Genomic DNA, 10541 nt, shown 5'->3' with positions numbered 1-10541 from the left:
GATTCATTGTCTTATCTTAACTTAGCTTGGCTTATGTTTGAGGCGATCGAATTATCTATGCAGGCCAATCCTTTTTTCTCGGAACCGAGCAGATGGTTCGCTCTGGGCGCCCCAGCTTCCTGCCGCTTGTATAATGATCCATGCCGTATCAACCCATACGGGTTACCCATGTTATTGTTGTTGTACTGGGGAATTCAGTTTTCAGGTCCATTCGGCGTACAGCCGTTTTAATACTGTACGGACAACTTTTTTTAAAATTTGTGTTTCTTCCTCGTGATGGGACTTTCTGGGATGAACGTTGAGATTTATAAGGGGCACGGGGTGACCAACCAGGTCTGTTCTGTAATAAGGTCGGCAGCACTGACCAGGGGTTGACAGGTTTGATCAGCGCTCGCCGTTAGATTGGCTGAAACCACCTGAGATGAGAACCCCAATGAGGCAGGCCCCCCCCCTCGCTCCCCGTAGCCCCCCCCCCTCGCTCCCTGTAGCCCCCCCCCTCGCGCGCCCCGTAGCCCCCCCTCGCTCCCCGTAGCCCCCCCCTCGCTCCCCGTAGCCCTCCCCCTCGCTCCCCGTAGCCCTCCCCCTCGCTCCCCGTAGCCCCCCCCCCCTCGCGCGCCCCGTAGCCCCCCCCCTCGCGCGCCCCGTAGCCCCCCCCCCCTCGCTCCCCGTACCCCCCCCCCTCGCGCCCCGTACCCCCCCTCGCTCCCCGTAGCCCCCCCCCCCTCACGCGCCCCGTACCCCCTCGCGGCCACGGGGGGGCGCTGTGTGGACGAGGAGGGGTCCCCCCCATCCCCCACCACCACCACCGCTCCTCGCCACAGCGCCGCCTCCATCTCACCCGCGGGTCCACGGCGGTTCGCACCGAGGGGCTTCTTGGGGGGTAGCTCAGGGGAGGTCCCAGTGACACTCAGCCCCCCGAACAGACCCCCCCCCCATCCATCATCCTGTCATCAATCCATCACTCTCGCACCAGCTCGCCACCGCCATCACCATCGCCGCCGCCGCCCTCGCGATGGCTGGGAATGTCGCGGTCGTCGCCTTTACAATGGCGCTGATGTTCTCCGTCTGCCTGGGTCAGTGTCTGTCTGTGTCCAAGGGGTCAGTGTCTGTGTCCTGGGTCTGTGTCCTGGGTCAGTGTCTGTCTGTGTCTGTCTGTGTCGTGGGTCAGTGTGTGTCTGTCTGTGTCCTGGGTCTGTGTCCTGGGTCAGTGTGTGTCTGTGTCCTGGGTCTGTGTCCTGGGTCAGTGTGTGTCTGTGTCCTGGGTCGGTGTCCAGGTGTCTGTGTCCTGGGTGAGTCCTCTCTATCTGGGTCCATCCTATCTGCCTGGTACAGTCCAGTCCTGTCTCCTGGGCCACTCCGGGCTGCCCGTCTCAGTCCTGTACCACCGAGTCTCTCTTGTCTGTGTCTCTGTACGATCAGTTCTGTCTCTATGGGATCAGTTCTGTCTCTGTGGGATCAGTTCTGTCTCTGTGGGTTCATCTCCCTGCCTCGTCGAACGTCTCTGGGGCCATGTCTACACGTGGCTCCTGACGACACGGATCGCTTCTGCTCTCTCAGCACTCTATCATTCTGATTTAATTAGAGTCGCAAGACAAGAATTGTTATTGATTGTAATCATTGATTTATTTCAGCCCGAGTCGCCCACCCCCCGGGGTTGGGGTCGAACTTTAATCCCTTGCCCGAGTCCGTACGGGTTAATGCTCATGTCCACGCGGGTTCACGATGGAGCGCAGGTCAACGTGGACTCGGCTAATTGTAATGAATGCCCCTCTCCTCCACCACTCCCCTACCCCAAACAAATAGAATTGTGGGTTGTTTTTTTTTACGGTGCATTGCCTTCAAGTAAATTTTAAGAAAAATAAAAGTTTAGTTTTATTTGTACAGATTTTTGTTACAAGTGATTTGTTTACCTTTCCTATGCTTGTTTGTTGTCGTAACGTTCGGACCCGTCCCTACTGGACATCTGTGAAAAAGAGCTTTAGAGCTCATCAGATTCCTCTTGCAGTATAAATACTGATTCTGATTCTGTGTCCCAAAAGACTCGCGAGCCGTGTAGTGCCGAGTCTCTCGGTTGGATGGGTCCACCCGTGACAGTCGGGTACTCAGCGAGACAACGTGTGCTCCACTCACCAACTCGCACTGACCAGCGTGGTGAAGTATGGCCAAACAAACCGCTTCCCCCCGGTCACCAACGCACCGAGGTCACAGCCACCGCTCCAGCGATGGCAAAAAAACGGCATTGCAGAACCACGAGAGGAGGCGATGTCTTGGGGTCGCCTTCCCCTGTCCAGCAGTGGATTGATCATGGCCGATGATGCGGGCAGCGAGGACTGGCGTGTGAGACGCGCGGCTTAATCCCGTGCCGCACGCACGCACGCACGGTGCACCCACCACACGTCCACCTGGCAGGTGACGCCACCGCCACGCAGGCGGAGGCGGAGGACGGGGTCGTGGAGGACGACGTGGCGGACGACGACGACGCGGTGGAGTCGCACGGCATGGTCGAGATTCCCGGCGGCGTGTTCCGGATGGGCACCGACGCGGAGGACGCGCGCGACGGGGAAGGCCCCTCCAGGCCCGTAGCGGTGGCCTCCTTCCGGCTGGACCGCCGCCCCGTCACCAACGAGCGCTTCAGGTAGGGACCCGCAGCCGGGATGGTCAGACAGGCCCCACGACCCGCACGGCGTGGGGAGGGAGGCCCTTATCCCGCAGTGGATTCTACACGTACGTGGTATTGCATTTGGTTTGTATTACCCAGGAAAGCCTCAAGAATTTCAAGACTTTTTTTGATGATCCTGCTGGTTCTCGTAGGATGGGGGCGACGGTTGCTATGCGTTTCCCAGATAATAAAAATGCTGGCACATGTGGCCTACTTTATTTGAATATCGTCACTGGATACCCTGCTACGTCCGCTGTGACTGCTTGGGCTATGTCACAACACTTGAAATTTAATAACAAATTAGATCAAAAGGTTATCGTAACTGACGTAATTGAGCCCAGGTCTGTGGTGGACTGAGCTCCCCCCTGCCCCCACCCTCCCACCCCCCCACCCCCAACTGCGCTCCGCGCTCCACAGGGAATTTGTGCGGAGTCGGAAGTACCGCACGGAGGCTGAGGGCTTCGGCTGGAGCTTCGTGTTCCAGGACTTCGTGCCGGAGGAGCTCAAGAGTAAAGTGACGCAGAAGATCGAGGCACGTCGCGGATAGACCCACTTCTGGGAGAGACCCACGTCTGGGAGAGACCCACGTCTGGGAGAGACCCACACCTCGGATAGACCCACGTCTGGGAGAGACCCACGTCTGGGAGAGACCCACACCTCGGATAGACCCACGTCTGGGAGAGACCCACACCTCGGATAGACCCACGTCTGGGAGAGACCCACGTCTGGGAGAGACCCACACCTCGGATAGACCCACGTCTGGGAGAGACCCACACCTCGTATAGACCCACGTCTGGGAGAGACCCACGTCTGGGAGAGACCCACACCTCGGATAGACCCACGTCTGGGAGAGACCCACGTCTGGGAGAGACCCACACCTCGGATAGACCCACGTCTGGGAGAGACCCACACCTCGGATAGACCCACGTCTGGGAGAGACCCACGTCTGGGAGAGACCCACACCTCGGATAGACCCACGTCTGGGAGAGACCCACACCTCGTATAGACCCACGTCTGGGAGAGACCCACGTCTGGGAGAGACCCACGTCTGGGAGAGACCCACGTCGCGCCGCACCGCGTGGCCCACGCCGGTTTTCGTGACCCCCCCCCCTGCCCCCGCCCCACGTTCGTTAGCCATTTTTGTGTCCAGCTGTGTTGCCATGAAGGACTTCGTCATCACCTTCCATCAGTCTTCATCCATGAGCTCTTATTTCCAGATGCAAAACTTCGTTCGTGCTCAGTCACGGTGCAAACTGACGTGGCGTTGGAGTTCAGCACAAACACGCGGCGGAGCAAGGGTGGTTTTGTGTGTCATTGGAAGCGGTGGCGTAGCGGTTAGTGCACTGTGAACCCAGCGACCCGAGGTCGATTCCCGCTCACGACCAATATCGGAGTTGAACATCTGAACTGGTCCTTGGCCTCCCCGAGGTCATCTTAAATGACTACCTGGCGGCCGGGCGTGGCGCTGGCCACCGACCCCCTGGTATGCCGTGGCTGCCTTCATAGATGCTACTCCCTAATAGCACTTGCCCCAACAGTCTGTTGAAACGAAAGTGGGGGAGCAATGTTTGTGACGCGTGTTTTGTGTGCGTTAGAGTGCGCCCTGGTGGATACCTGTGGAGAGAGCCTACTGGCGGCAGGTGAGACGCGGAGGCTGCGAACCCCTCTCTTACCCACCGAGCCCGCTCGTGCTGTGTCGTCACCACTCCACCGTCCTCCTCCTCCTCCGATGAGGAAGTAAATGAATAGAGGTCTCCGTGTCAAGGTCGGGCGGAGCACTGGCACGACAGTGCCCCCCCCCACGCTGTGACCAGAAGAGACGCGGCTAACATCGGCGGCGAGCGATATCTGAACCGGTCCTGGTCTCACCGCCCTTCGTCAGTCCGCACGAAGGTGTTCATCCAGCAGTGAATTGCCAGAGAGCTGTAAATTTGTAATATATGCAATGTACATTTATTATATAACATCCTGACTGGGATTTTAACTCGTGACCTTCCGATGGCCCACGAACCGCTGCGTCGCCACGTGGACTTATCAGCTTCGTAAATTACATTTCTACCCATGTTGTTGTGAGGCACTCAATGATAATTCTTGGGTGCCACGGTGGCGATATGTTAACTACCTCGCCTGGTATGCAGGAGGTCGTGGGTTCGATCTCGACCCTGATGCCTGCTGCTGGATATTTGGAGTTTGCGTGGTCTCCCCGGTTTTTTCCTCCACATTTGGAATCGACATCACGCATTTTGAGTATTTGGCTGCTATAAATTCCACACGATGATAAGCCACTTCGTTAAGCTGTCATTTGTGATAGCCAGGTTGCTTCTGAAAAAAGAGCTCCATTTCGCTCAGTTGGCCTCACCTGGTAAAATAAAATTAACTGTTTTAAATAGTTTATTTACGATTCCACTTGCGATGCTCCTGCGCGGTGCCGACATTCCGCGCTGCGTCTCCCCGCCAGCCGTTCGGCCCGGGATCAGGGATCCGCGACCGCCTCGACCACCCGGTGGTGCACGTGAGCCTGCGCGACGCCGCCGCCTACTGCTCCTGGGCCGGCAAGCGTCTGCCCAGCGAGGAGGAGTGGGAGCGCGCCGCGCGGGGACACCGGCTCGTCACCGGTAACCTCCTCTTCCGCCACAACGACAAAAACAAAGATCCCCCCCCCCCTATAGCCTGAACAGACTATTGGGGCAAGTGCTGTTAGCGAGTAGCACCATTGAAGGCCGGCACGGCGAACGAGAGGGTGGGTGGCCGGCCAACACCACGCCCGAATGCCTTTGTCTCCGCAGTTCCGATGTTTACAACCGGACCAGGTACTCATTTGAGGCTGAGTCGACCTTAAAGAGACCCAGCCCCGGTTCAAATAATCGTCACTGTTGTTGGCTGTGAGCGGGAATCGAATTCGGATCGCCGGGTTCTTAGCGCAGCGCGCTGACCGCTGCACCACCGCTCCTCCGCCACACACACACCCGACCACAGCGTGCAGCGCACCACCTCGTGTCGTACAATGGCCCGGGGGAAAGGAGACATCCTGGAGCTACTGCCGAGTTGGTTACGCAGCGATTCAACCGCACCCACAAGCGATCGAGAAATTGTCACAATTTTGGGTTCGATTCAAGAATCAACATTTTTTCCGTCTCGTTTCTACTGCTTTGCTTGCTCCGTTCACCTGAATGTTACATTAGAATAGCATTTGCATATAGTTCGCATATCTAATCATCGATTATAATCGATGATTAGATGTGTTATAATGATCACACATGCCCACGATTAAATACGAACATCGTGAGCTGAATAATCTGTGCGTCTTTTGACATCTGCTGCTCGTCAAGCACCCACCACCGTGTGCGCGCGTGTGTCGTGTTGTCTCCGTCAGCAAGCGAGTACCCGTGGGGACAGAACTTTGAGACTGGACGCGCCAACCTCTGGCAGGTGATGGCCCACACAACACCCAGGGGTCAGGGGTCACGACTAATCGGAGGGTCAGAGACCGACCTCTCGACCACAGTGGCTTTAATCAGACCCAAACCGCGAGGCTATATCCTGCACGATGAGGATCTTTATTTTGTTGTAAACGGATTCCTTCAACACAGCTGTGCAGTCGTAGCATCAGGGTTGGCCGGATGTCTCAGAGGTCAGAGGGCCAGACCCCGGTTCAAATTCAGGTTTCTGCCGCAGCCCGCGATGAAACCGGGTTCTCCAGCATAACGAGTCGACGCTCTCAGCCCGGTCACCAATGACTGCATTAAAAAAACCCATCACATTCAATTTGGTTCTGCACTTAATTCTGCTGTGAGAATAAATGTTATTAAAATCAATTCTCCTGCCACGGTCTTGGGAGTGGCGGCGTGCTCAGGGTAGGGTCACCTGACAGCGTTTCAGCCAGGGTCAAACTGATGATGATGATGAAGAACAATAATTTAACTTCTTAATTTTGCCATCACGTGCTTTATCGTAAATGAAGACGCTCGACCTGGCCCGGGATGCACCGAGAATACATTACAATACGCAATATTTTTTCAATTGAACTTCCTCTTTATTTAGTTCGTAGAGAACATACAATACCGTGTCAGAGAGATACGAAAAATAGCAGCTACCATCCCGTTCACTTAAAGCACCCATCACATTTCCGAGCTAGAGGCCGGTGAATTTGAAACCACGACGGGAAGTTCCTCGTGCCACTCGATGACACCAAGGGGGCGACGCCGAACCAACAAGCGGCTCCAACCGGCTCTCCTCTTGCAGCCGCACACCTCGGGAGGCCCGACGCGACTTCCTTACCGAGACGTCGCAAGAGACTTTGGAGTGACCTGCAGGCGGCAGGCAGTGGGCTCCAGCAACCCTGAAATCGTAGTCGGGTTACGCTGCCATGGCAATGCAAGGGACGTCACCGGGGGGGGGCATCGCTCCTAGACGTCCCGTGCGCTGTGCCGGCACCTGTGATAGCGGACTTTGGGGTTTATTTTTTTTCTTCTTCTTCAACTTAACGAAGCTTCGGAGTTTGTGCCGCACAGCACCGACGACCTCGGTGTGCCGCTAGCCCCAGCTGTTTGTCTGGACGAGGTCTTCCTCTCAAATCGGGACACGGGGTAAAAATCCGCCCACATGGGTGACAACAACCGGCCACGGCGTGACCCACGAGGCATGTAACAATTCGTCAAACTGTACTTCTATGCTCCCCGACCCTAGTAATCTGTGACACCCGCAAGGGCCGTGCACGTCACACGCACGATCGCTGCGTCGTTACGCGCCCACCGATCGCCAGATTTACATTCCGTGCGTCATCCCCCCCCCACCCTCCCCCCACCCACCCCCCTCACTCCCCTCTCACTCCTTTCACCCCCCCCCCCCCCAGGGCGCTTTTCCTGATGCAGACGCCGCGGCGGACGGATTCCACGGCACCAGCCCCGTGGACGCGTTCCCGGCACAAACCGACTTCGGTGAATTTCACCGCACGGCGACACCGTCACCGGAATCCAAACAAACCACGACACCGCGGTGCCGTAAGGCTTCGCGGTCGTTCCGCTGCGTAGCTCTCCGATGTCGTACCGCACGACGTCCGACGTTTCGCTACATGCACTGGGGGACCCCCTCTTCAGAAAACTGACAATGAACTCAAAACTTTCAAGTCACTCTCAGGAACATCGTATCGCTCCAGTGATGTCACCGTGACATCACTTCATGACATCGTTCCTGGAGAAGCCAAGACAGGAGAACCACAATGCACTTCTTTAGGAACTGCCGATGGTTTGTGCATAATGCACAGTGGCTGTGTGCTTTTTCTTTCCCACGTTTTGTGGGAAAGCTGAAGCAGCTCCCCAGCAGCACGTGGAGCGAAACGTCGGACATCGAACACGCAGCAGATCCCGCAAACGCATCGTCGGGAGAGCAAAAAAACAACGTACGTAAGTCGCACACAAAAGTAGAACTGTACGACGCAAATAACCGAGCACGAACGAGCCGGAGAAGCTATCGACGGAGCCGTTTCGCTCCCCACAAGGCGGGTCGACCCGTCACGCTCGACGGGCGGTGGGGTGCCGTGACCTCTTAATCCCCACTTAAGAACCGCAATCCTCATTGTCGAATCAAATCGCTGCCCACTAAAGAGGGGGCGGAGCGTCGGCGTAGGTCACAGACACCGACCGACCGCCCGAGGGGACACGCGTTCCGTTGTCATCTCCACGTTGGACACAGAAGTGTGGCAGCAGCAGAGTTGCCGTCTGGACGTGGCCGAGTCTGCAGACTTCCCCCCCCTCCACCCCCCGAGGCTATGTGGGAGAACCACGGGGCCGCGTGCGTGCGTGTGTGCAACGGACGCATCTGCACATCACACTATAACAATACCATGTGGATTTATATAGCTCACAAGACGGTGAATAGACTCTGAGCATATGAGAGAGGCAGTCAGTCGCAGCGACTCAACACTTAGAAAGACTCAGAAATTTGTAGACTTACATCGAGACCTGGACACTTACACAGATCACCACTGACTAGTAGAGAAACCAAAGGACTTACACAGAGGCCCATAGACTCACATAGACCGAGTTGTGACGAAACCAGAAGCTCAAGTGAAGTGGGTTGATGGTCTCAGTGCGTGAACGAACGAGCTATAACTAGAAGCAAAGCGTTGCCAGCTCAAACAGTCTCCCTCTCGTACCCAGTTAGTGCGGCTAAGATGCCTGCGGCGGCGATGAACAAATATCGTTCGTGAGGTAGGCCTCATTTTGCCATGGGCCAGATGAACTGAAATTGCGGGCCACACGTTTGGCTCATGGATCGTAGGTTCCACGCCCCCCCCCCCCCGTGCCCCCCACCCCCCCCCGGGTATGAGAGGTGTTTGATGTTGCCCGCCCAGGCCTACGCGACATGGTGGGCAACGTGTGGGAGTGGACCGACTCGGAGTTCGCCAACCCCGGCGCTCGCTCCCAGCCGATGAGCGTGCTCCGCGGGGCGTCCTGGATCGACACGGCCGACGGCTCGGCCAATCACAGGGCGCGTGTCACCACGAGGTAAACGAGCCGCCGGCCGAGAGACGCCTGCAAACACAAACGCGATGCGGCGATGTCGAGTCCCCGCGCGTGGACTCGTCTCTCACCGGATACTATCCGGTTGAGCTGGCACACTCTGGAGTAGGTGGCACGTGACGACTGGTAGCCGCAGCCATAGCGAGATGTGTTACTTCACGTGGTGTGGCCGGGTGTGGGAACATTTTCCGGGTCACCGAGCCGGACAGACCCGGCTAGAATTGAGGCCTGCTCTCACCTCACCTGCCCCCCCCTCACTCCCCCAACCCCCACCACGCCCAGGATGGGGAACACCCCCGACTCCGCCTCCGACAACCTCGGCTTCCGCTGCGCCCGATCTCTCGACGACGGCCGGGCCACGGAACCGCGGCCACGCGGCCGGCCCGACGAGCTGTGAGCCGCCGCCGCCGCCGCCGCCGCCGCCGTCGCCGGGCCATCGGCGTGCCACCGGAGCCAGCGTCGCCGCCCTCCGAGGGGGGAGGACGGATCCCCGTCGCGGCACGCCGATCGCGCTTTGAGCGCGCCGATCGCCGCGGTCACGCCTCGGCCATTGTTGGCGAGGACACGAGAAACCGATTAAAGCGTCCGACTTGCACCAACCGGACTTTTCACATTGCTGCTTCCCGGGAGCCTGCAAACACGAACGCAACGTCCACACACGCGACTTTTGACGGCAGCAGCGGAAGGAGCACGCCAAGCCGAACAGGCGGACGCTTGCAGTCGAGCCACGGGAAACCGTCGAGGCAAGTTGCGGAGCGTCGTTGGCATGGGGCCCTGGTTGCAGGCCCGGCACCTGGGCCCATCCGGCCTGTGGGCCCCAGCGAAGTTGCACCGCCCGCACGCTTGATCGCTACGCCAACGGTTAACGCGAAGCCCCCCCCCCCCCGCACTGGGGGGAGTGATGGTTGTCACACGGGGTACATGGGTCCCTTACTGGGTTTACAATTAGTAGTCCCGCATTTGTGCTGGAATAGGTGGCGTTAATGTCTCGCCCAGGACCAACGGTAATATTTCACCATCACGATTACGGCTGTCGTCTGTTCCGCTGCCGTCGTCATCAACATTATTAAATAAAAGAGGTGAAACGGAGGAGGACGCGGAGGCGCTTCTGGGAAACTCGATTCGGTGACGAAGAGCGGCGTGCGAATGAACGTTGCCGGCGGTGGAGTCGACGTTCGTGTTTATACCGAGCAGAAATATTTACACGAGCTTAATGCATTTTTTTACGTAAATGCAATTGGGATTCAGTGAACAAGGAGAAATATTTAGCAGCTCTTCCGACGGGTAACCCAGCGTGCGCGACTCCGGGGGGCGATAGCGGCGCGCGGTGATCGTCGGTGCAGATCGAGCTGATGGCGTGG

At 57.7% G+C, this 10541-nt stretch overlaps 1 protein-coding gene across 1 annotated transcript; it reads left to right on the top strand.

The window, feature by feature from the left end:
* Nucleotides 1–771: 771 nt before the first annotated feature.
* Nucleotides 772–10276, top strand: SUMF2 (sulfatase modifying factor 2). Its single transcript, XM_078857425.1, has 9 exons — nt 772–1073; nt 2410–2635; nt 3077–3191; nt 4255–4299; nt 5118–5274; nt 6033–6088; nt 7512–7596; nt 9012–9165; nt 9463–10276. Exons 1-9 carry the CDS (start codon nt 1013–1015, stop codon nt 9575–9577), a joined length of 1014 nt encoding a protein of 337 aa, XP_078713551.1. The 5' UTR covers nt 772–1012; the 3' UTR covers nt 9578–10276.
* The last annotated feature ends 265 nt before the right edge of the window (nt 10277–10541 follow it).

This window comes from Lampetra fluviatilis, chromosome 6, assembly GCF_964198595.1.
Source record: "Lampetra fluviatilis chromosome 6, kcLamFluv1.1, whole genome shotgun sequence".
NCBI lineage: Eukaryota > Metazoa > Chordata > Hyperoartia > Petromyzontiformes > Petromyzontidae > Lampetra > Lampetra fluviatilis.
The sequence above is the reverse complement of the archived record's forward strand: the minus strand, read 5'-3'. Positions and strand labels throughout refer to the sequence as shown.

Bases quoted from the DNA above. Each gene is read 5' to 3' on its own strand.
- SUMF2 (XM_078857425.1), top strand. From the start codon at position 1,013: ATGGCTGGGAATGTCGCGGTCGTCGCCTTTACAATGGCGCTGATGTTC. The intron at 4,300-5,117 runs GTGAGACGCGGA...TCTCCCCGCCAG, and splicing joins AGAGAGCCTACTGGCGGCAG to CCGTTCGGCCCGGGATCAGG. The intron at 7,597-9,011 runs GTGAATTTCACC...TTGCCCGCCCAG, and splicing joins CCCGGCACAAACCGACTTCG to GCCTACGCGACATGGTGGGC.